A 24,319-nucleotide genomic window follows, 5' to 3' on the forward strand; every position below is an offset into this window, starting at 1 on the left:
AGCAAATTGCAGGAGTCCATTCTCTCCTTCCACCATGTGGGGGACCAAGGATCACAGGCAGGTTGTTAGGCAAGCACCGGTACCCACCAAGCCATCTTGCTGGCCAGGCAGAAAGAACTCACTCAGTTCTTCTCTCTCTACATGAGAAGTTGCACATGCAAAAGTGTGATCGCAGTGAGTGCGGTCCGCATGCACAGAGTAAGAGGTAGTAAAAGAGGCTACCATCATTTTCCAACTGCCAGATTCAGTTCACTGAGGTCAGCGTTGCCTGGTCTCTGCTAGCCAAAATGAAGCCAAAGGACACAAAAACAGAAAGGAAATTCCTGTCACCTTTAACACATTTTGAATGCTCTGTAGCTCCAAGTAGCTGGTGGCTGGTACAACATAGTCACTGTAGCAAAAATCTGGACAGGACTGAGTCAAGCAACCTCTGAAGTTAACACAGACAAGATGCCTCAGAAAACACAGACGTTCTGTTCAGCTCTTGAGGAGAGATCCCTAGAACTAGAGAGAATCGTTTCTAGTTGTTAGGCGGACTTGCTTGCTGTGTGACCTCTTATGAGTCACAGCCCTCTCCGAGCCTCCCATTCCTCACCCAAAATGAGGGTGTCAGCCAAGGTGATGTGGCCTGTTCCTTAATGTGATTCACTAGCTCGTGTCACCTGAAGACACACAGGGAGGGTGCACGATGCTCACACACAGGCTTAGGGCAAAGCTGCAGCTTCCCACCCCCACCCTCTCAGCACATGCTGAGACACAAGGAGCCTACTGTTTCTTGGTTTACACACTTGGGAATTTGTCTGTGTCCTTCCCACTCTTTCCTTCTGCCTACTTGAACTCTTCCCACCTCCCTCTTCTTCCTCATTCTGGCTCCTGCCAGAGCAGACCTTGCCCCCTCTTCGTTTCCCCTCTCTGTCACTCACCATCTCATCGACGTAAGCCCCCCCCCCATCTTCCCACCACACCTGAGAACACTTCTCAGAAAGAGGGCATAGGGGAACCCCCAAGAAAGCTAGCTCCAGAAGGTGTTCTTGTCACTGCCAGAAGCCTGTATTCCAGGGCCCCTCCCTGAGCAGGAATCTGGGGCCCTGGTTGAATGCCAGCCCCACCCACGTTATAATTAGGGAGAGGGAAAGAGAGGGAGTGAAGCCCTAAGGGGAAGGGTGGGGGGGAGGAAGCTTCCGGGATCTTGAGGGTTAAAAGGGAAGGTCTGCCCAGGGGTCCCTGGTCAGAGGACTGTTTGCAGCCCACACTGCAGGGCAAGAGCCACTTCTGAGTCTCCTTTCTTCTTACTGGCGACTCCCAGGTGAAGCGGGTTGCACCCCACCCTATTGGGGTGGATGGCGAGAGGATGGGTGGAGACCCTCGGGCAACGGGCAGGAACTCTTTCATAGCCCTGATTTCCCTGCAGCATGGGGAAGTCCCTCAGCTCTGAGGTTAGGAAGAGGTTCCCACGGGCTCTGAGCAGGACCCCAACCCACCCACGAAGGAGTATGGACCTGGAGCTCAGTGTGGCTGGTGGCCAAGAAAGGCTGGGTGCACAAATTGGTCCCCTCTGGAGGATCGAGGACTGGAGTTCTGGGGGCCTTTGGAGTGAACCTCATTGAAGTGGTTCAGATGCGCTGAGGCAGGGGGTCTTGACCGATCATCTGTTTTAGGCCTCCACTCCAGCCTCTGCAAGCCAAGTATCAGCTATGAGGGTCCCGCTTCTTCACCTCTCCACTGCCTCTGGCTCCTGGTCCCTGGTGAAGCTTCTGCTGCCGCTACTGATGGTGCAACTCTGGGGTGAGCCTGGGGCCGGGGGCGACAGGAGGGAAGGGCCAGGACCGGAGGTGGAGGGAATGTTGCCACTGCAACCGTAGTCAGCTCGCCTTCCTGGGGGCCTGGCACCCACATAGACATCCCAAGCAGGATCCACCCTCAGGTGGGCTCTGACCCCAGATACCGCACCCAACTGTTAGGAGAACCCAGCCCCTTCGCCCCATCAGCTTCTCCACCTCTCTGCCTCTCCTACCTCGCCTCTTAGCCTCTCCTGCCTTCTCCTCACCTCTTGCAGACCCGTTGCATCCCTCCCTCTTCCTAAAGGAGGTGCTACAGTACCCCTAACCTGTGTGTTGGAGCAACTTCCCATCCTTGGACTAGACTTACCTTTCCCTCTTGCACACCCCTTCTCATTTGTCTAGCACTTCTCGGCGCTCTGGCCCCATTTCTTGCTGTCCCACCTTGTCCCTGTCTCCTCCTCGCTGCCACATTAGCTCCTCACTGGCCCACTGTGTCTCCTGTCTTCTGCTTCTCATTGCCCCATTGTGCGTTCTGTCTCCTGCTCCATATTGCCTCCACCGTGTTGACTGTTGCCTTTACCTTCCCTTTGTATTCTGCCTTCTTGTTTTTTTGTTTTTGTTTCGTTTTTTGTTTTTGTTTGTTTGTTTTTTTCGAGACAGGGTTTCTCTGTGTAGCCCTGGCTGTCCTGGAACTCACTTTGTAGACCAGGCTCGAACTCAGAATTCTGCCTTCTTACTGCTCACTGTGTCTCTGCCCTTCTGTACCCCCTGTCTGCCCCCTTACCTATCACACTCCCTCTGCACAGTGCTCTGCCTAGGCTCGCATCTGGTCTCAGCCCGGTAGGTTAGATCCCTGCCTTTCCTGCACATTGCCTCACCGCCCCCCATCCTACCCCCACTCCAGTCTCAGCCCTGGGGTGTCTTAGTCCCATTCTATTCTAACCCCTCTTGCCCTTTCACGCCTCAGTAACTGGTTCGCAGAGTTCTCTAATTTTCCCACGGCTTACTACTCAGCTGCGCCCCCTAGAGGCCCATCCTGTGACGTGCTGTATTAACCCGGAACCGTGACTTGGCTGGGCGAAACCTGATCCCCCTGTCCCGCTTCTCTATCCAGCGGCGCAGGCTCTGCTGCTCCCGGGAAACGCCACGCGCGTGGACCTCGAGGCCTCCGGCGCCCAGTGCGAGCGTGACTATCATCCCTGGCAGGTCTCCCTCTTCCATAACCTCCAGTTCCAATGTGCGGGTGTCCTGGTGGACCAGAACTGGGTGCTCACGGCCGCACATTGCTGGAGAAATAAGTAAGGAACCACTCAGAAGTAGCAATGTAGTAGTGGGGAGGATGGGGCCCAGGCACTCTCTCGGCTTTGGTTAGGTTAAGGGTGGCAGCCATTCTACAAGAGAGGCAGGATCCAAGCTGCAACGCCAGGGCGGGGCGCTGTGAGTCCATCGCACCTGTCCATAGAAGCCAGCCAGGGCATGTTGTATTTAAGACCTGTAGTCTCCTCATATGCCTGCAACGCAGGGACAAAGGACCAGGTGACACGAAGATGAAAGGAGAGACGGGCATACTAAAGAGTAGTAGTCAGCCTTCAACCCTCAAACTCTTACTCTCCTCCCTCAGACCCAGGGTTTCAGTCCTGAGCCCTCCTCCTTCAGACCCAGGAGTCCAGTCTCCAGCCTCTTCCCTCAGTCCCAGGGGACCAGCCCCAGCTACTCTCCCAGACCCTCTGATCTCAGGATCCCACTTCACTTCCTCACCCTCTGACCCAAGGACTAGGGTTAGGCTCTGTCTCCATGAAGGTTTTGCCTTCATCAGGCTACTCTTCCTCCCCCAGGCCACTGAGAGCTCGAGTTGGCGATGACCACTTGCTGCTTTTCCAGAAGGAGCAACTGCGGTCCACGAGTTCACCTGTTTTCCACCCCAAGTATCAGGCTTGCTCAGGCCCCATCCTGCCACATCGCTCAGATGAACACGACCTCATGATGCTGAAACTGAGCAGTCCTGTAATGCTGACGTCCAACGTGCATCCCGTGCAACTGCCCTTCCGCTGCTCTCAGCCAGGGCAAGAGTGTCAGGTCTCAGGCTGGGGGACCTCAGCCAGCCGAAGAGGCAAGAACTGGGCTGGACTCCTGGGTCCAAAGGGCTGAGTGAGAGCTAGACCCTAGATCTGAGGGAGGATGGCTGAAACCTGGGTGTCTACGTCCGAGGGAAGAGGCTAGAATATGAACTCTGGCTCAGGGGACTGCAGAGGTTGGGGTTGGATTCTTGGATCTAAGATTAGAGAGATGGAGTTTGTAAGATTAGAGAGATGGAGTTTGTAGTCCTGGATCTGGGGAAGAGGGCTGGAGTCCAGACACCTCGATGTGAGGTCAGAGAGCTGGGACACGGACCTCTGGGTATAAGAGAGGAAGGTCGTGGCTAGACTCCCAGGTTGGGGGAAGAGAGCTGAGGTCTGACATCTCGGTTTGAGGAGAAGGCTCAGATCTAGACCCCTGGATCTGAGAGAAGAGGCTGGGGCTGGCACCCTGGGTCCCAGGGAGGAGGCCGAGGGAGGATCACGAGGGTTTGAATTTCTGTGCCTAAGGGTGGAGGGGTGGGGTTAGGTTCCCTGGGTATGTAGGAAGGCTTGGGGCTGGATTCCGGGGTCTGGAAGAGAGGGCTAACTGGTCTCCCTGTGACTGCCCTGTTCTCAGTGAAGTACAATAGGAGCCTGAGCTGTTCCAAGGTAACTCTCCTTAGCCAGAAGCAGTGTGAGACCTTCTACCCAGGTGTGATCACCAACAGCATGATTTGTGCTGAGGCAGACGGAAACCAAGACTCTTGCCAGGTAAGGACAGATCAGCAAGCAAGTCTGTCTCCTGGACTGGGTGGGGGGCACTAAGACACTGAAAGAGTTGTCTCTGCTTTTCCTCCCTTCCTCCCCAATCCACAGCCCTCCCTACTCTTTACCCCGTTTCTCAACCCACTCCCTTAATCTGCTTTTCACCCTGCCAACCCCCATCTCTTGATCCCTCTCAGTCTTCTCACCTTGGATGAGCCAATTCCAGCTGCAAACCTATCACATCTCCATTGTCACCTCCCAATTTGACCCCCACGCCCCATGCCACCATCACCTCTGTGTGTATCTCCTTACCACCCCAACTTCTAACATCTCTCCAGCCCCATCCCAGGGTCTTCCGTATCCTAACCCAACAATAGCCCTCCAGGCAGCTCTTTCCTCATGGTACCTCCTTCCTCCCATCTGCAGAGTGACTCCGGTGGCCCCCTGGTGTGTGATGACACCCTGCATGGCGTCCTCTCGTGGGGCATTTACCCATGTGGTGCTGCCCAGCACCCATCTGTCTACTCAGAGATCTGCAAATACACCCCCTGGATCCGAAGAGTCATTCGTTTCAAATGACCGTCTGCCCCTCTCCTCCTCTCATGCCCACCCACCCCTCTTCCTTCATCCCTTGTCCACTCCTGTTCTCTGCTCACAAATGCAGAAAATGGTGGCTGAGAAAGTTCTAGTACCCCAAGGAAGCTAGCAGTCCCCAAGTCTCTAAGAAAAGTTACCTGTCATTCAACCTCTACCTCCCTCCTCTGTGTGACTGGGACAAGCCTGGTACTCTCTCTGAGCCTTGGTTTCCTTGTCTGTAAAATGGGGACAATGAATTGTCTACCTCTTACATATGTTGTATGGAGACCATGATGGAATATGTGTGTGTGTGTATGTGTGTGTTTATGGTCACTGACACAGGAACATGAACACCATCTGGTTATCACTGATTAAACACTACCAAATCTGACCTCCAATGTGTGTGCCTCTGTCTGGGATCAGAGCCAATGAGTGCACAGAGGGCAGCCTTCAGATGTGTCAGCAGCAAAGAAGAGTCTGGCTCCACACTGCCACCCAGAGCACCCTCAGAGTCCTTTCATGTTTTCAGGACCTCAGTTCTGGTAAAACTGGATCTCATGATGATACAGTGTGCAGCAGAGTGGGAGGCTTTTGGTTTTGTTTTTTTAAAATCACATGTATTTTGTGTATGTGCATGTCTGCATGCAGACATGCTCGCAGCATGGAACATGTGTGGAGATCAAAAGCAGTTAGTTCTTTCTTTCTACCCCAGAGTCTGAACTCAAGTCATCTGGTCCAACAGTGAACACCTTTACCCACTGAGCAGTCTTTACAGATCTTCTCAATTTACAAAAGCATATATTTATTTATGTGAACGAATGTGAGCACATGATGCATAGATGTCAGAGGGCAGACCCTCAGTTCTTCCGTTCTAGGGATTGAGTCCAGGATGTCAGGCTTGGCGGTGCCTTCACCAGCTCAGTCATCTTATTTGCCCAAGTTGGAGTTTATTGCAAGAAATTAGCATAGGTTTTAAGCGTGAGGGTTAAAAGAAAGAGAAAGCAGGATATATCTAAAAGCGTGTGTGTGTGTGTGTGTGTGTGTGTGTGTGTGTGTGTGTATGTAGAACAGAGAACAATTTGTGAGTCAGTTCTCTCCTTCCACTGTGTGGATCCCAGGGATTGTACTCAGGTCGTAGGCTTACCAGCTTGTGATTTTACCCACGGAGCCGCCTCCTATCCCAGGAGTGTGGGCTTCTCAAAGAACCAGCTCATAGGTTTTCACAATAGTCAGAATGGGGTTCTCAATGGGGTTTGAAGTAAGCATCAGATGGATGTCTGGTTATATCATTGTAATTGTGCCATTACATCTAAATGAGATTGCAGGGTGGCTTCTGGGGTCATCTGGTGGGACCACAGCAGAGATGGTGCAACTCCAGATCAGGTCAGGAGGGCTTGGGAAGGTAGTTAGCTACAATGCTGACAGTTAGCAGTCTCATCTCTGAGGGAGCCCAAAAATTCCTAGGAGAGGAGTGAGGCCCAACCCAGGTCAGATACGTTTTGTGCTGCAAATTGTTCTCTGACCATCACATGAACACTGTGGCGTGCATGTGCAGGAGTACACACAAACAAACGTCAAAGAGATAAAGGTCTGGAGAGATGTCTCAGCAGTTGAGAGTGCGGACTGCTCTGCCAAGGGACCTGGAATCAACTCCTAGCATCCACGCAGCAGCTCACCACCAGCTGAAACTCCAGCGGCAGGAGCTCTCATGTTCTATTCTGGCTTCCGGGCATATTCATGCAGGCAAAACAATAATACACATAAAATTGCAAATATTTAAAGTATGGGCTGATGTCTTAGTTAAGATTTCTATTGCTGCAACAAAATCCCATGGCCAAAAAGCAAGCTGGGGAGAAAGAGATTTATTTGGCTTATACTAACATATCACTGTTCATCACTGGAGGAACTCAGGACAGGAACTCAAACAGGGCAGGAACCTGCAGGCAGGAACTGATGCAGAGGCCATGGAGGGGTGCTACTTACTGGCTTGCTCAACCTGCTCTCTTATAGAACCCAAGACCACCAGCCCAGGGATGACCCCACCCACAGTGGGCTGGGCCCTCCCCATCAATGACTAATTAAGGAAATGCCTTACAGCTGTATCTCGTGGAGGTGTTCCCTCAACGGAGGCTCCTCCCTCTATGATGACTCTAGTTTGTGTCAAATTGACACAAAACCAGCCAGTACAGCTGGAGAGATGGCTCAGTGGTTAAGAGTGTGCACTGCTCCTACAAGAGGAACCTGAATTTGGTTTCCAGCACACGAGGGGTCAGATGTCTCAGGCTTTCTCAGGCACCTGCACTTACATCCGTGTACCCATCTACAGACATGTACAAATGTACATGATTTTAAAACAATAAATAAACAAAAACTCAGTATGATTGACTGTGCTGGAATCCCTGACTCTCAGCTAGTGAGACACTTTAGCTAGACTTTGAAGCAAAGAATCCCTCTTCTGCCATTTTCCTTTCCTGCCTTACCCCCAGCCCACCCACAGGCCTGATGGAAAAATCAGATTCTCCATTCCTCCTAACCTCCCAGAAGGGTCTTTTAACCACTTCCTCTTCCCCTCCCACTAGGTCTCATTTCTGGGTCCACCCAACACCAGTTCTTCCTGTCCTGGCAGGAACCAGCCTGACCTTGGATCACCTGACACACTCCCTGCCTCCCTTGGGGCCCTGGAATTCGAGGGTCTGGTGCAGCATCCATGCCCACTCCCAGTTACAGCAGAAAGCACCCACTGCTAAACTCACCAAAGAGCCTTCCCGTGGACTTTAGAAAACAAAACAAAACAAAAAAAAACAAAAAACAAACAAACTGTGCTGTATGCTAAGGGCTTTCAGGGTTTTGTCAGAGAGAGGTTATTTTCCCCATCTTGATATGATCTGTGGGTAAATGTATATGTTTCAAAATACAAACATTCAAAACATTTGGATGGACCCAGATGAATTTCACAAGTTTCAGATGAAATGTAAATGTGTTTGAGCATCCTGACTTACCTTAGACCCAAATAAAGGGAACACAGAAATCTTTATAGAGGGGCATTTAGTTTAGGTCTTAAAGGATGAATAAGAGTTCACCAGAAAAAGGATACAGAGAAAAGTGTTCACTTATTCAATCAGCACAATTTCCCCTTTCAAACACCAATTAATTGAGTCTCTGTTATACGCCAGGCCCAGAGCCCACAGAATGTTGAACATAGAATCTGACTCACAGCTCCCTTCTGTCAGCTCTGTCCCTACCCCACACCATTAGCATACGCAGGAAATGTCAGTCCAATGTGTCATCTGAGGATCCAAAGCACAGTAAGTAGGGTCTTGCAGACGGGCTTCATATTTGGAAGTAATTCATCCACATCCTCTGCCAAGTCCCAGAGATGACTCTAACCAAACCCTACCCCTAGGAAGCTGCTCATCAGGTCTGGGAGACAGGCTAGTCTCACATTCCTGACATTCAGGTCTCTGTGAGGTCACCTCCTCCATGAGGCCTCCTGGATTGCCCTAGACAAACTGTCTTATGCTGTTTGGCTCTCTCTCTCTCTCTCTCTCTCTCTCTCTCTCTCTCTCTCTCTCTCTCTCTCCCTTCCTCCTCCCCTCCCTCTCCCTCTCTCTTATTTTTTGTTTTTTTTATTAATCACTTTATTAGTTTACATTTCAAATGATATCCCCCTTCCCGGTTACCCCTCCACAGACCCCATTTCCTCTGTGACACCTGTGACAGCAGCTGTTGTACCATGTGTGTTTTTATTTGATAACATCCTTCTCGTCCTACATTACTTCAACCCCCCACCTTGAAACAGAGATACCTGCTAGATTAGACTCATGCATATTATATGAGATCATAGAAACAAGCTTATTTAAGTCCAGGCTTTTGAGGCTGGAGATGGCTCAGTGCTCAAGAACATTGGAGGAGCACAGAGAACCCAGGCCCAACCCCAGTTATAGCTCACAACCATCTCTAACTCCAGTTCCAAGGGGACCAATGCCTTCCTCTGATATCTGCAGATACCAGGTAATATGAGTCCATACATCCAGGTAAAAGTTCACGTACATAGAATCCTAGAATCTAAATATTTTTTATATCACTCAAATGATTGGGCTGGAGTGATAGATGGCTCAGTGTATACAAGAGCTTGTGGCCAAGCATGATGACCTGAGTTTGATCCCCACAGCCCGCATAGTGGAAAGGAGAGAAGTGACTCCCACAAGTTGTCCTTTGACCTCCACACACGTTCTGTATCATGCCCACATACAATAATGTAATTTTTACAAGGTAGCTGCTGGAGGATAGAGAGACAGCTCGGCAGTTAAAAAGCTCTTGAGAACTGCAGTAAAGGCCCAGCATGAGCAAACTTGTAACACATGAACAAAATAAATATTTTTTTTTAAGGATAGCTATTAACATGGACTTTTTAAAAGATCTCTTTTATTTTTATTTAATGTTATGAGTGTGCATACACTCAGATACCAGAAGAGGGCATTAGATCTCCGGGATCTGGAGCTTTAACTCACAATACAGGCTACTGTGAGCTACTGATGTGGCTGTTGAGAACTGAAATGCACCCCCCCTCCCCCCCACACACACACCCCACTCTGGAAGAGCAACAAGTGCTCTTTCCCACTGATGCATCCCCCTGATGGACCCTAAATGTACTCTTAAAGCAGGTCCTGTGGTCCTTAGCACATAGTGTCTCCTTTCAGCTCTCAGGGACATTCACCATATCTGCACGAAGAGTAATTGTACCCTTGGCTGGCAAGCACTTGAAGACTGTGCAGGGCTCGGGGGCGGGTGGGGGTGGTGAGAAGACAGTTTGTTGAATATTCACAAAACAGGCACTTTTTGTTTGGTATGTGTATGTATTCATGTGTGTGTGTGTGTGCATGTGGAGGCCAAAGGTCAGATCATCTTTGTCCCTCTATTGCTGCCCACCCTTTCTTCTTTTTGCAAATATCATTCTTTAACTTTTTATTTTTATAATTTATTTATGTATTTAGTATGTATGTGCACTTTGCTGTATGTGTATTTGAAAACTTTGTACATGTGGAAGGAGGCCAGCAGAGAGCAATGGATCAGATCTCCTGGAACTGGAGTCTCAGTTCTGAGCCACCATGTCGTTGCTAGGAATTGAACTGGGGTCCTCTGGAAGAGCAGCCAGTGCCTTTAACCCCCAAGCCATCATCTCAGCTCCTCTACCTCTTCTTATTATGCCTTATTATTTTTAATTTGTGTGTGATTGGGGCTGAGAGCTATTCATGCCACAGTGTACAGGTAGAGGTTAAAGGACAACTTATAAAAATCAATTCCTTCTTTCTTCCCACGTGGGTCCTGGGGACCAAATTCAGGTCAAGCTTGGCAGCAGCCTCCCTTACCCACTGAGCTTTCTTGTTGCTCCTTAGCTTTTGAGACAGAGCCTTTCACTAAACCTGGACCTCACAGATTGGCTAAGCTGGCTTGCCAGCAAGCCCCAGGATCTGCCTGTCATCAGCTCGAGTGCTGGGACTAAAAGAACATGAACCACTGTGCCTGTTTGTTATTTGTTTGTTTGTTGTTGGTAGTGGTGTTGGTGGTGGGGTGTGTGTACATGTGTGTTTGTGTGTGCACGCATGTATGTGTGTATGAGTGTGTGTGTGTTTTAAACAGGGGCTCTGGTAATTGAACTCAGGTCCTCAGGTTTGCACAGTAACTACCTTACCCACTGAACCATCTCCCCAAGCACTCTGATGAGAATAATACCTGCCCATTAGTGCCATCTGCTCCCTCCCTGCAGCTCTGGTTAGCACTTCCATTTAACAGCCCCAGCAACTAAGTCACACATCTAACCTTTACCCCCAAGAGAATTGGGCATAGTTGGTCCAGCTCATACTTCAACATCAGAGAGAAGGGGTGTTCCAGGGAGCAGATCTCAACTTGATCCTCAGGCTTGGGCATCAGAAAGTGGACATGAGGGCCAACTCAGCCTTGGCCTGAAGAAATCACTGAGAGCATGTCAGCAGAGAGCAATGGGTTCTGAAGATGAGTAAGAGTTTATCAGAACAAGAAGGATGTGGAGAAAGACACTCATTCAGTCATTGACATCTTTGGAGGACTCCAGAGAGCCCCACCCAGAACAGGGTGATATTGGGGACAGGGATGAGTCAGACCTAGGCTGGGCTCTCCCAGGGGATTCACCCCATGCTGGGAGGGAGACACATGAACAATGGGCAAAATAGAAGTGGGGGAGATGGGCAAGACCAATATAGCAGGTGTGAAGTTCTGAGAGGGTGGCTGAGGACAGAGGGTGGCCGAGGACAGACGGGAGGCGTGGAGAGAGATGGGCTTGATTCCAGAACCCGTGAGCACCTGAGCTCTTGGGGAACTATGGGGAAGGGGACAGGTTATGACAAGAGTAGTTTAATCCAGATAGGACCAGATTTCTCAACACCACAGGAGTGCTTGAGGGAAGGACCTCTGATCATGATCTCAGAACAGGTTTGGTTTGGAGGAGAAAGCTTCATGCTCATTAAGACATATATATATATATACATATACATATATATTCTGTCTCTCTGTCTCTCTGCTTCTCTGTCTATCTGTCTCTGCCCTCCTTCCCTTCCTCTTCCTCTTCCACTTCCTCTTCCTTCTCCTCCCTGTTCCCCTCCTCCTCCAAGCCATAGAGCATTTTGAATCCAGATCTCGAAGCCTGAGGCCATGGGATGCAAACTCCACCCTCGTAAGGCTCTGACAAAAACTCTCCAAGGCTCAGCACCCTTCCCCCATTTAGCCAATTCTGCTGAGCTAGGAGGCCCCGTGGAGAGTCCCCTGGGCCCCCTCCCCTTCCAGAGGACCCTGTCATAAGGCCTTCTGCCTCCCCCGGGGACATTTCCCAACTCTGATTAATCACAGGGCGGCCCCAACGGAGGAGGAAGGAAGATCTCTATGGCTTACCATAAAGAAGGCCAGGCGCCCAGTAGCAGGCCAAAGGACCTGTGCCCAAGGACATGAAGCTGGGACTCACCTTGGTGCTGTTCTCTCTGCTGGCAGGTGAGAAGCCCAGACCTGCACCCTCCAACCCCATGTTCCCCTATAAGGTGTCCTCACCCTTTGGACTCCCCAAGAAACTCCTCCCTGAGCTCTCCCCAACCTGCTGGCTCTGACCCCTGTGCCCTCCACCGCACCCTAGGCCACTGTGGAGCTGACACCCGTGCCGTCGGAGCCCGGGAATGCGTACGCAACTCTCAGCCCTGGCAGGCTGGCCTCTTCTACCTCACCCGGCAGCTCTGTGGAGCCACGCTCATCAATGATCAATGGCTGCTCACAGCTGCTCACTGCCGAAAGCCGTGAGTGTCCAGAGCTGGCCAGCCCCAGCTGGGACTGGGAACCGGGGGGGGGGGGCGGAGAGGGGAAGGCCTGGCTTGAGGTTTTGGGGGCTCAGAACTGGAGGCTGGAGACAGCTGACATTAAACCAGGGCTCTTAGCTACCTGCTCAGAGACCTGATTCTAAGACTCAATACATACGTTCTTCGGGTCCCACTGTGTAGTAATGATGGCTATCCTGAAACTTGCAATGTGGACCAGACTGACCTGGAACAGAGATCCAGAGACATCTGCCTTCACAGAGTGCTGGGCATCTGTGAATAGGCATCCCAGCCCAATCAGAAATTCAAGATCATCTTCAGTTACATAAGTTCTAGGCCAGCTGAAACCCATGCAACTCTCTCAAGAAAAACAACAACAACAACAACAAAGCAAAAGAGAGAAAGAAGAAAGCAAAGAGTGATTGGGGGAAGACAAAAGAGAGAGGACGAAGAGAGGAGGGGAAGAAAGAGTGATGTAGTGGAGGGAAGAAAGAAAGAAGGATAGAGAGAAAGGAATGAAGGAAGGGAAAATTCTACGAGCCTGTAGTCAGGAATTACTAGATTTCCGACCACAGTGTTAGGAATGGACTGATGAACATGTAAGACCTGACAGGTTTAACATCCCAGAATCCCACCCTTGCAGAGTCTTGTGGACCAAGAATGGCTCTGAACTCTGGATGTTTAATGTTCTCTAAATCAAATATTTATCTGGGTACTAGATCTGTAAAACTCTTGTCTTACTGTCCTAGAATACTAGGATTCTAGAATCTTTGAGCAGACAATCTTAAAATCCTTCAGTTTGTTTTTGAGACAGGGTTTTGAATAGCCCAGGCTGTTCTTAAACCTGCTATGTAGCCAAAAGTGGCCTTGAACACCTGTTCTTCTAACAATCTCCTCCTCCCCCTCCCCCTCCCCTCCCCTCCCCCTCCTCCCCCTCCGTGTTAGAATGATGGGCTTTCACAACCATAGGACAAAAATCTTGGACTTCTGACAAAATAAGATCTATATGGTCCCTTGAGTTGAACTTCCCAATCTCAGAAGCACAGGAATGAGGTGTTAGACTCTTAGCATTCTGGGATCCTGATTCCAGTTGTTTTAGGGTCCTGGACACTATAAGGTGAAAGAATCCTCTCTACCTTTTCTCCAGACAAGGTCACCTAGGCTTTTCCAATATTCTCTCTAGGAATTTCCCAACATGCATCCTTGCAAGATGAGCACCATCTTGGGCTGGGAGAGTAATATTTTGAATCAGCCCCCAAGATCACAGGGCTGTGGAGAGGGAGGAGTTAGGAGAGCTAGACAGACGAAGGGGCTAGCTTCCTCATCCCCGGGGTGTCAGAGAGGAGTAGACACAGAAATAACACCTCATACTCCCCAAACCCCAAGTTTTTAATCATCACCCTGATGTTTCCTATTGATAGTTGGAAGCTAGGGGACCTGGAGACCATAGAAAGTTCCCAACTGCGCATAGCATGAGTTTAGACCAAAGCAAGTTTGCTGGAGCTGCAGCAGGGAACCTAAGGAGAAATACCTGGGTAGTAATGGATATTACAGGTGGAAGTGGCTTTTAGGATTCCTGGAAAACTTGGAAGTTATCCATATCCCACCCCTAACCATACACACGTTGAAAACACTTAAAGCCACTCCCACAGAAGCTACCAGACTTGTGAGAGCAGGGGTGGGGTTGTTTTTGTGTGGTAGGTGGGGTTCCTATGCATCCACAAGGTTCCAGTGAACCTATGTCACCAGTGGGGCCCCAGGTGGGATGGGGAAGAAGGTGGCTGATTTGGGAAAGTAGACTACAAAGAGCAGAGCTCTGGAGAGGGTGTGTGGCTGTGAAGGGGCATACAGGACCTTGGGTGGACCGAGCTCCCCGTCCCCAGCCTGATCTCTGAAGTCTGTCTTCACAGGTACCTGTGGGTCCGCCTCGGGGAGCATCATCTGTGGCGGTGGGAGGGCCCTGAGCAGCTGCTTCTGGTCACAGACTTCTTCCCCCATCCTGGGTTCAATCCAGATCTCTCTGCCAATGACCACAATGATGATATTATGCTGATCCGGCTACCTCGGAAGGTCCGGCTGACTCCAGCTGTGCAACCCCTCAACCTCACCGAGAGCCGGCCACCTGTGGGCACCCAGTGCCTTATCTCTGGCTGGGGCAGTGTGTCAAGCTCCAAATGTATGGGTTTGCCCTTAACCCTTGTTCATCTCTTACCACCTCTCGTCTCTTCCCTTTCTCTTCCTTCTCTCTTCCCCCTCTGTCTCCTCCTAAATCTCTTCCCCTCTTTCCTTCTCCCCCCCTCCATCCTCTTCCTCCATCTTCTTCTTTTCTCTTCCTTCCTCTCCTCCTCCTTTTTTTCCCCTTCATCCCATCTTCCCCCTCTTCTCTTCCCAGGGGCCCCTCCTCCCTAGGACTTGTTAGCTCCCAGCCTAGCTCTAGGTTCAGTGAGAGACCTTGTGTTGAGTGAATATTCTATAGTGTCAGAGCAGAAGACCTGATGGCCTCCTTTGCCTCTGTGCACACCTCCCCCCCCCACATGTGCATATACCACGTATATACACACAGACAATTCAGAACAGGATGTGGTGGTGGGTTTAATGTGGTGGGTTTTAATCCCCACATTTGGGAGGTAGGGGCAGACAGATCTCTAGGAATTTGAAGCCAACCTAATCTATACAGCATTATACACATATACATATATATGGGCAAAAATGTGCTCACACTCAAAATAGCATCTACTTGGCAGAATCAATAATACAGGTTACCCCCAGAGTAGCAGTAGAGTCTACATTTCTGTCTGCAACAAGAGACCATGTGCCCCGAACTGTGTTGTCTGGTTTCTGATAACATCTCTCAACCCTTTTCTCTGCATGGCCGCCTTGTAATTTGCCTCTGGCAGTGGGTTTCGCTTCAGGGATGTTTATCTCCCTCCCTGGTCTTTATTCACCCCACTCCTGTGACAGACAGACAGACAGACAGACCTTCCTGTTTCACTTCCCCCCCCCCTCTCTCTCTCCCTTTGGCCTTCTCTCCCCCTTAGCCATCTATTCTCCAGCCCTGGGTTGACTGTCTGGGATCTCATTTCTGAGTCTCAGCCTCATGACTCCGTGGGAGTCCCAAGGATGGAACAGCGTCAGGGAAGATTCTTAGGGGTGCTGCCTCAGATTCTGAGAACATCCTCCATCCTTCTCCCCCAACAGTACAGTATCCAATGACACTGCAGTGTGCCAACATTAGCATTCTGGACAACAAGCTCTGCCGCTGGGCATACCCGGGCCACATCTCTGAGAAGATGCTGTGCGCTGGCCTGTGGGAGGGTGGCCGAGGCTCTTGCCAGGTGAGCCATCCCCTGCAGGAGGGTGGAAGCACTTTTCTAGACCTCGGGGTAGGAGATGGCTGGAACCACAGACTCCAGGACCTAGGGATCCAGGCTGAGTACTAGGAGGTTCTGGGAGCCCAGGATGCTACATGGTGGGATGGGAGATGAGATCTGTGAGTTTTTATTCATGGAAATGAGGGAGGAGAGACTACAGACCAGGCCCTCCTGGGTGATGAATGGCAGAGGCTTTCTCAGGAGGAAGCTTCCGATGATTCTCATGAATAGACCCAGCTAACAGCTCTGTTCTTCACCATGCACAGGGTGACTCTGGGGGACCCCTGGTGTGCGAAGGAACCTTGGCAGGTATAGTGTCTGGAGGATCTGAGCCTTGTTCCAGACCCCGGAGACCCGCTGTCTACACTAACGTCTTTGACTACCTGGAGTGGATTGAAAGCACCATGGAAAAAAACTGAGTTCATGCTAAGATGGACAGACTGGAGAGGAAGACGGATGTAGAATGAGAGGATGCTGCAGGATTCCAGAGCCCCAGCTTCTCTGATGCGTGTCAAAGCACCCCCGCACGCCCCATGATGAAACTCCGCCCTCTCAGACTTCGGACCCTCAGACTTCACTCCTTAGTCTCCCCCGAAGACTCCTCCCACTTAGGTCATCTTCCCTCTTGGGGTCTGCTCCCAGGCAAAACAATTATAATAAAACCACGCCCCTTCAAAAAAAAAAAAAAAACCAACTGAGACACACCTCCTTTGCTCCTGGCCCATGCTACACCATTTTAATCACCATTCTCTGGAATAGCCCAACCCTCAGGATCACCGCCAAGAAATATCTTTCCCTAAATAGCTGCTGCAACCCTTCATATTTCACCCAATAGGATTTCTTCTCTGGACTCCATCCCATTTGTCCCCACTCCTAGTCACGCTAGGACTGCGCCTATTCTGCGCACGTGGACCTCAAACAGCTCTGGGTTCTGCTCCGAGTGTGTTTTGGGTCTGACTCTTGACATAGGATGATGGGAGCATTGATCTCTCTAGAGCCCCCAGGTGAATCAGAATAAACCATAGGAACGATCACTTCCTGTCGCCTGTAATGTGGGATACAGGGTGCGCACAGGTTGGGAGGAAAGGGTAAATGAACGAACCTGCTCCGGCCGAACCTCTGCAACCTTAACAACAAGCTTATTGCAGCACCTTGGGACTTCAGCCAGGGCTGGTCCCGCCGCCCTGGGAGGAAGGGGAAACCAGGTTACAGCGCCACCCTAACCTGCCTACCCAGATGCCCCGGGCTGGTTCCTGACCCGCCCTCAAAGTCCCCAACCAGAACACCGCCTTTCCCAATTTTCACAAAATTCAGTTTCAAGCCCATCCTTCATTAAGGACAGAGAACTTAATTCCAGCCCCCTGCTTCTTCAGACCCTGCAGAACACCCCAGTCCTTCTTCAGATTCAACCTCCACCCTCCAACTCCGAAGTCTAAATCAGAGCTCCTCCCTTAAATCCAGGGGTTCAGATGAGGTATTCAAACCCCAACTCACTTCCCTCGGACTCGGGGATTCAAGCTTTCACTTTTCTCCCTCAGACTCGGGTCCAGGCTTTGTTCCTTCTCTCTCAGACCAAGATATCCAAATACCAGCCCTCCTCCATCAGGCCCACGAGCCCAGGTTCCAGTTGCCTCCCTCCGACCCATCTCTTCCGTTCTACCCCGGGGGTCGGTGCACTGCCCCTCTAGTCCTCACCTCGGTTTCCGAGGCTCCAGTCCCTCCTCCTAAAGTCACTCCAGCCCGTGCCCCTCCTCGAGCGCTTGCGGGTTCAGCCGCACCGCAGCAAGGTGCGGGCAGAAGGCGGGGCCGTGGGCGGGGCTTCCTCGTTAAAAGGCTGCAAAATCTTGTACCCGACACACCGAAGGGAAGTCCGGGGGCCTCTTCCACCGAGTCCGAGTGACCCCGCCCCTTGCATTCTGGAAGGTGAGGCGCAGAGGTCCCCAGACACGGACCTCAGGCGCAGGGAGGTCCCCTTTCTCTGAGCCCAGGACCCTCCCACCCCCAGGCTCACATTCTTTCTCTCAGGATCTTCAAGCGGGTCTCTTAAGCTCCCTCTTCCCCAGGACGTTGGAGTCACAGCCTCAGATCTTTCTCTCCAATCTCACAAGTGGGCCAGAACTCCTTTATAATGTCTGGATCCCCAACAGCAAGCTCTCCCCCACACTAAAATTCGGGGATCTAGAGCTCTGCCCTAGCTTTCTCAGCCCCTAGCTCCATCCTCCAGCAAGACTCAAGACAGCTCCGGAAACACCTCCTTCCCCCAGTTCCCCAGACAACAAGATCTCAGGCTCCTCCCTCGGACTTCCTCTTAGTTCCACCCTCTTCCTCAGAGGCCACCATGGGACGCCCCCCACCCTGTGCAATCCAGCCGTGGATCCTTCTGCTTCTGTTCATGGGAGCGTGGGCAGGTGAGAGGAACAGGTCCCACCACCCAGGGCCTTCAGTGGGGTAGGGGTTACTGGACTCTGAGTGAGTTCCTTCTGACACGTGGGTGTGTGGGTGCCTGTGGTGGGCTTGGGGACCGGGGAGCTTTCTTGGTAGCGAGTAGAGATAGCAACTCAGTGGTGAGGAAGTGGGTTGAGTTTCCCATAGATGCATGGCTGCGGAAGAGATTCTTATTGCCTGTCAGACAAAGCTGAATTTGGTGTGGGGATGTCTAGAACTCGTGTAGACGTGCGTGGAAGCATGGTGAGGGCTGTGCCTAGTGTTGATTATTCTCAGGTCTCAGTGAACTTACATGTGGCCATGTTCCAATGGATGCTGGAAACTTATCTGTTGAAGGCATAAGAGACGGTCCGCAGAGGAACTGGCCTGTGTGTCCATTTGAACCCACAGTGGCTTTCCTGGCTGGGGCTCTGACATCGAGGGTGGCGACCCACCCTTCTCCTTCCTGATGCAGGGCTCACCAGAGCTCAGGGCTCCAAGATCCTGGAAGGTCGAGAGTGTATACCCCACTCCCAGCCTTGGCAGGCAGCCTTGTTCCAGGGCGAGAGACTGATCTGTGGGGGTGTCCTGGTTGGAGACAGATGGGTCCTCACGGCAGCCCACTGCAAAAAACAGTGAGTGAAGGGCTGGGCACATGTGGGTGGACCTGGAGGGAAGAGGCTCAGGGCTCTGTTTGAGGAAGAGGAGGAAGTTAAAACTTGGGTCTGAGGGAGGAGGGCTAAGGAGGACTGCTGGATCTGAGGCAGACAGGCTAGGGCCTGGACTCCTGGGCTTGGTGGAAGATGAATGGGTTCTGAGGGAGAAGGAGTGGAAAGAACCCCCAAGTACCCCCAACTTCCTTCTGGGTTCCAAGATCCACCCTCACTCCTCACCCCCTCCACCCCTCCTTGTGCAGGAAGTACTCCGTGCGTCTGGGTGATCATAGCCTCCAGAGCAGAGATCAGCCGGAGCAGGAGATCCAGGTGGCTCAGTCTATCCAGCATCCTTGCTACAACAACAGCAACCCAGAAGATCACAGTCACGATATAATGCTCATTCGACTGCAGAACTCAGCAAACCTCGGGGACAAGGTGAAGCCGGTCCAACTGGCCAATCTGTGTCCCAAAGTTGGCCAGAAGTGCATCATATCAGGCTGGGGCACTGTCACCAGCCCTCAAGGTAAAGAGCTGGGCCCCCTACCTAAGAGGGTGAAGAGAAGGCAATCACCCCAGTGGACCCCAAGCCATTGCAGACCTCATTCCCCAACATACCCTGACCTCCATACACCCTAAGAGAAGATAATGAAAGAGAAAAGTGAGCACATTAAGTGTTATGGGGAAGGGGAGGGGGACTGTAAGTAAAGTGCTTGCTTAGCAAGTGTGAGGGGCTTTGAGTTCAGATCCCCAGCAACCTTGTTAAAGCCAGCTGTGAGGTGGAGACAGGAGGGTTCCAGGGTTTGTCAGTCAACCATCGTAGCCTAATGATCCAGGTTCAATGACAGACCCCATCTCAATACATACATGTGGTGAAGCACGGGCACTTTGGGTTTTTTTAAATTATATCTATTTATTTGTGTATATGTGTATGTATGAGCACGTGCACATATGCATGCCCCAGAATACATGCAAAGGTCGGAGGACAGTCTGTAGGGATCAGTTGTTGCCTCCCACTCTTCTGCTCCTGGGGGCTAGAACCCAGGTTGTGAGCTTGGCAGCAAGCACCTTCAGACCCTGCTTTTTCCCACGCTCTAGGGCCCAGACCCGTCATCACCCAGCCTCCATGATCCAAGAGGGCCCAAACTCCTTTCTTATTCGTGAGCCAAACATTAGTCCCTTTGGGGTGTTGGCATGTCTAGAATGTTCCTCAGCTTGTAACTTCATAGTGAGAACAAGTGGGACTCAGCTCAGAAAAACAATGGGGCCCTCCAGGCATTGACCACGCCAGTCATCAGGTCCCTACACGTCTTGACTTCTACTGAGACAGTGTGGCTTGGAAATGCATACCGAGGCATGGATGGATCTTTTCATTAGCCCCCTGGGGAGCCACTTCCTGTCTCCCAGCCTTGCTTTCTCCAGTGACGTGCAGGGAGTCAGCATCCAACTGGTAATAAGCTCTAAGAGGGTTCTGCTTTCTTTAGTTTTCATTTCACTGTGTATGCATGTGTGTGTTTCACAGTGCATGGGTGGAGGTTGGGGACAACCTACGGGACTTAATTCTCTCCTTCCACCGTGATGTCCTAAGAATCAAAATCAGGCCAGCAGGCTTAAGGTTTGACTCACTGGGATATCTCTCAGAGAATCATCTGTTCTTCTTTTTTAGTTTTTTATTTTATTTTTTATGTGTATGAGTGTTTGTCTGCATGGATGTGTGTGTGTACTCGGTCCACGTAGTGCCTGAAGAGGCCAGAAGTTCTAAAACTGGTGTTATAGATGGTTTTAACTCACCATGTGGGTACCTGTCCTGGAACAATGTAGACAAGTCTGGTTTTGAACTCCCAGGGATCCACCTGCCTCTGCCCCCGCAAGTGTCAGGGTTAAAGATGTCTGCCACCACTTCTATCTGTTCTCTTGAGGATGTGCTCTGTGTGCTTGGAAGTTCCCTGGGATCCTGGAAATGTTTTGTAAATTACCCTGCATGGATGAATGAATGATAAAATGAATGAGTGCACCCTGACCTCTTCAAAGAGCGTTTGTGAGGGTCCCATGAGACTGGGAGCAGGAAGATTCTGGGTCTTCTCCGTAAAGGGGATTAATAGCAATGTTAATTGTAATTTCAGTCTTTAATTTTTTTGTCAGTATTAGATATTGAGCTGAGGGCCTCACTCATGTTTGGCAGGTGCTCTATCACTGAGCCACGCCCCTAGGCCTTCTTGGGGGATTCTAGGCAAGGGCTCTACCTTGAGCCATACCCACAGCCAGTCATTAACATTTATTAAGCACCCAGTATGACCAAGATACTGTGGCCAGCATGGGGGCAGGCATAAAGTCATGAGCAAATGTGAAGTTCTTCTGGTGCTTGCCCCACTTGGGGGAAATAGACAATAAACAAATACACAATCCCCAGAGCTGGCTCAGGCTTTCATCCCAGATACCCAGGAGGCTGAGGCAGAAGGATCTCAAGGTCAAGGTTAGTCTAAGCAGTTTAATGAGAGTCATGTCTCAAAAATCAATAGTATATATAATGTGACATGCACAGTTATGACCCCAACACTTGAGTAGTGGAAGCTGGAGGATCAGAAGAACACTCAGCTCTGCAGAGTTAGAAGCTAACCTTAGCTATATGAGAACACCCTAAAAGAAACAAAAATTAATGAATGAATGAAAAAGAGGATTTGGATGTAGCTCAGTGATACAGTGCCTGCCTAGTATGACGAGGACTTGAATTCAATCCCCCCACCTCCTCCTCCTCCTCCTCCTTCTTTTCTCTCTCTCTCTCTCTCTCTCTCTCTCTCTCTCTCTCTCTCTCTCTCTCTCTCCCTGTCTCTCTCTGTCTCTCTGTCTGTCTCTCTGTCTGTCTCTCTGTCTGTCTCTCTCTGTCTCTCTCTGTGTCTCTCTCTCTCTCTGTCTCTCTCTGTCTCTCTCTCTCTCTTGTCCCCAAATGGATGGACAAACTGATAGGCTTTAATTAGAGTGGTCAGGAAGGGCTTCTAGGAGGAGATTATATTTGGGAAAAGGAGAATATAGATGAAATTAAGGACCTGGTGGGCTAGTGACAAGAAATCCCCCTCCATCATCTGTTCTTAGATTTTAATTTTACTAAAGGCAAGAAACAGACGTTAAGACTTGAGGGCTCCTGGCTAGACAGAGAAAGATGCACTAGTCTGGGAAGCTGTGGGCTCTGTGGAATGTCCAGCCAAGGGACAGAAGGGAAGTCTAGTGTGGATGGCATGGAGAGAAAAGGTGCCTGTCTCTTCTTGCCTCTTCTTTCTCAGAGAACTTTCCAAACACCCTCAACTGTGCGGAAGTGAAAATCTATTCCCAGAACAAGTGTGAGAGAGCCTATCCAGGGAAGATCACCGAGGGCATGGTCTGTGCTGGCAGCAGCAATGGAGCTGACACGTGCCAGGTAAGCAACCTCCAGAATTGCTCCCTCACAGCTTGGTGTGGATGGGGGTGACCCAAAAGATGTAGTGGACAGAGAAGTTGTGTCGTGCTGGCAGGGTTCAGAGAAAGCTCGCTACGCACAGAAGGTCACAGAGTGAGGTTGGCATACTCAGGAGCTTTGCTGGTCACAGTCCTAGCCTTGTCACTCTTCGTGTACATGGTAAGGTATGGGGAGGTGGTATGGAGGACAATCTGAAGCTAAGGATTAGGCAGTGCTTCACTCCTAGCTCTTCAAAATGGTCTGGTTTCTGCCACCGGGTTTCCAAGGGAAGTTTCCTTCTGTCATTGCATCCTTGGGGACCAGCCTTGCCTTCTCAGTTGGCCACGAAGTGGAATCAGACTTCCTCGGTGACCTCCCATCCTGCCCTCATGGGATCTTTCCACAGATATAATATTCTCTTCCCTGTCAACTGCTATGCATCTATACCGGTAGGACTTCCTCTGGCTTTGACCCTTTCATGGAAGCTCCATCCACATCACTAATGATTAGACCCTGAAAGGCAGATCTTTCTTCCTCATTTGCCAAGGATGTTGTCATTCCCCTCACTCACTCACAAAGCAGCCTGCCATAGAGACCACGAAGACCCTCTCCATTGCCCCTTAGGGATTGGCCCTGTGCACGAATGAGGTATCTTTCCATCCATCTCTATGAGGATCCCATTCTTTCCTCTGTGCTCCCCAACTGGAGTCATGAGCTGAGTCCCCCTCATTGAAAGCCTGGTGTCCTCTCTATGAATTACACTTTGGACACATGACTTTCTTTTCTCATTGGTCAGGAATTTGACCATCATCTTTAGAGCTCTTCTCTGCACTGGAGACCCCACTTCCTTCCACTGGACCACCACATCTTATTCCCATTTCCTATAGGAAGCCAACCATTCTACCACGTGGAAAAATTGGTTTTAGGACCAGGAGATGTGGCTCAGTTGTTAAGAGTGCTTGCCTACCACACACAAAACCCCGAGTTCTATCCCCAGTGGTGCAGAAACTGGGTGTGGTGGTGCACGCCTCCCAGTACTTGGAAGGTGGAGGCAGGAGGATCAGAAATTCAGGGTCAGTCTCAACTACACAGAGGGTTTGAGGCACTCGGGCTATGCGAGACTGTTTCTCAAAAGTTAAATGCTGAGGGTTTCAATGCAAGGAGGCTCAGCAGGTAAAACCACTTGCTTTTCAAACCACCAACCTGAGTTTGATTCCCAGGACCCTCCTTGTAGAAGGAGAGAACAGCTCGCTGCAGTGACCTCTGATCTCCATGTACCACACTAGATAGTAAGATGTAATCCAGAGTTTAAATGCTGCGTGGGTGCAGAAGGAAAGGAAATGCAGGCATTTTAAGGCAAACACAACTCTGCCTCTGTTCAGGGTGACTCAGGAGGCCCTCTGGTGTGCGACGGGATGCTCCAGGGCATCACCTCATGGGGCTCAGACCCCTGTGGGAAACCCGAGAAACCTGGAGTCTACACCAAAATCTGCCGCTACACTACCTGGATCAAGAAGACCATGGACAACAGGGACTGATCCTGGTGTGTGTGTGTGGGGGGGGTTGTCAATAAACACCACCATTGGCTGGCTCCTCGACTGTGCTTTGACCTGTGTTTAGGGAGGAGAGATAAAGGAGGGCAAAGGGCTACATCTTGCTAACAGACTTGGTGGGAGGCATGAAGAGACTAGGTCCCCATGGCTTCTGTGCCCATCACATTTTCTGAATGGCTATCCAAGGGCTTGAAGGACTTGGGCATGGTGGAACATGTCTGTCATCCTGGTCCTCAGGAGGTTGAGGTCGGAGGATCAAGAGCTTAAGGCTAGCCTCAGCAATATAGTAAGTTCAGGGCCAGGCTGGGCTATGTGAGACCTTGCCTTAAAAAGGAGCAGGGGAAGAGGAGGAAGAAAAGGAAGAGGAGGAGGAAG

The 24,319-nt window shown here is 50.7% G+C and overlaps 3 protein-coding genes across 8 annotated transcripts; all 3 read left to right on the top strand.

The window, feature by feature from the left end:
- The first annotated feature begins 1,213 nt into the window (after positions 1–1,213).
- Klk10 (kallikrein related-peptidase 10) lies at positions 1,214–5,570 on the top strand. The gene is made up of 6 exons (NM_133712.2): positions 1,214–1,306; positions 1,659–1,785; positions 2,896–3,079; positions 3,617–3,891; positions 4,476–4,609; positions 5,030–5,570. Exons 2-6 carry the CDS (start codon positions 1,695–1,697, stop codon positions 5,180–5,182), a joined length of 837 nt encoding a protein of 278 aa, NP_598473.1. The 5' UTR covers positions 1,214–1,306; positions 1,659–1,694; the 3' UTR covers positions 5,183–5,570.
- A 6,214-nt stretch (positions 5,571–11,784) lies between these two features.
- On the top strand, positions 11,785–16,918 carry Klk9 (kallikrein related-peptidase 9). 3 transcript variants are annotated; one of them, XM_006540537.3, is made up of 6 exons: positions 11,785–11,888; positions 12,062–12,199; positions 12,339–12,495; positions 14,424–14,689; positions 15,712–15,848; positions 16,151–16,918. In XM_006540537.3, the coding sequence occupies exons 2-6, from the start codon at positions 12,157–12,159 to the stop codon at positions 16,301–16,303; spliced, it is 756 nt and encodes a 251-aa protein (XP_006540600.1). In that variant the 5' UTR covers positions 11,785–11,888; positions 12,062–12,156; the 3' UTR covers positions 16,304–16,918. The 3 variants fall into 3 exon arrangements, with proteins under 3 accessions (XP_006540600.1, NP_082936.2, XP_030097802.1); NM_028660.3 differs by lacking the exon at positions 11,785–11,888 and having other exon boundaries at positions 12,051–12,199; positions 16,151–16,916; XM_030241942.1 differs by lacking the exons at positions 11,785–11,888; positions 12,062–12,199 and having other exon boundaries at positions 12,384–12,495; positions 14,528–14,689.
- Positions 16,919–17,691: 773 nt separating this feature from the next.
- Klk8 (kallikrein related-peptidase 8) lies at positions 17,692–23,986 on the top strand. Of its 4 annotated transcripts, NM_001324398.1 has the most exons (6): positions 17,737–17,807; positions 18,215–18,292; positions 18,784–18,943; positions 19,225–19,487; positions 22,240–22,373; positions 23,774–23,986. In NM_001324398.1, the coding sequence occupies exons 2-6, from the start codon at positions 18,223–18,225 to the stop codon at positions 23,927–23,929; spliced, it is 783 nt and encodes a 260-aa protein (NP_001311327.1). In that variant the 5' UTR covers positions 17,737–17,807; positions 18,215–18,222; the 3' UTR covers positions 23,930–23,986. The 4 variants fall into 4 exon arrangements, with proteins under 4 accessions (XP_030098463.1, NP_001311327.1, NP_032966.1 ...); XM_030242603.1 differs by having other exon boundaries at positions 17,692–18,292; positions 18,720–18,943; positions 23,774–23,982; NM_008940.3 differs by having other exon boundaries at positions 17,737–18,292.
- Positions 23,987–24,319: the final 333 nt, after the last annotated feature.

The sequence above is a fragment of the Mus musculus genome, chromosome 7 (genome assembly GCF_000001635.26).
Source record: "Mus musculus strain C57BL/6J chromosome 7, GRCm38.p6 C57BL/6J".
NCBI lineage: Eukaryota > Metazoa > Chordata > Mammalia > Rodentia > Muridae > Mus > Mus musculus.

Excerpts from the sequence above, each read along its gene's own strand:
- Klk10 (NM_133712.2), top strand. The coding sequence starts at position 1,695 with ATGAGGGTCCCGCTTCTTCACCTCTCCACTGCCTCTGGCTCCTGGTCC. Across the intron at positions 3,892-4,475 it reads GACCTCAGCCAGCCGAAGAG|TGAAGTACAATAGGAGCCTG; the intron begins GCAAGAACTGGG and ends CCCTGTTCTCAG. Across the intron at positions 4,610-5,029 it reads GAAACCAAGACTCTTGCCAG|AGTGACTCCGGTGGCCCCCT; the intron begins GTAAGGACAGAT and ends TCCCATCTGCAG.
- Klk9 (XM_006540537.3), top strand. The coding sequence starts at position 12,157 with ATGAAGCTGGGACTCACCTTGGTGCTGTTCTCTCTGCTGGCAG. Across the intron at positions 12,200-12,338 it reads GCTGTTCTCTCTGCTGGCAG|GCCACTGTGGAGCTGACACC; the intron begins GTGAGAAGCCCA and ends ACCGCACCCTAG. Across the intron at positions 14,690-15,711 it reads CAGTGTGTCAAGCTCCAAAT|TACAGTATCCAATGACACTG; the intron begins GTATGGGTTTGC and ends CTCCCCCAACAG.
- Klk8 (NM_008940.3), top strand. The coding sequence starts at position 18,223 with ATGGGACGCCCCCCACCCTGTGCAATCCAGCCGTGGATCCTTCTGCTT. Across the intron at positions 19,488-22,239 it reads CACTGTCACCAGCCCTCAAG|AGAACTTTCCAAACACCCTC; the intron begins GTAAAGAGCTGG and ends CTTCTTTCTCAG. Across the intron at positions 22,374-23,773 it reads ATGGAGCTGACACGTGCCAG|GGTGACTCAGGAGGCCCTCT; the intron begins GTAAGCAACCTC and ends GCCTCTGTTCAG.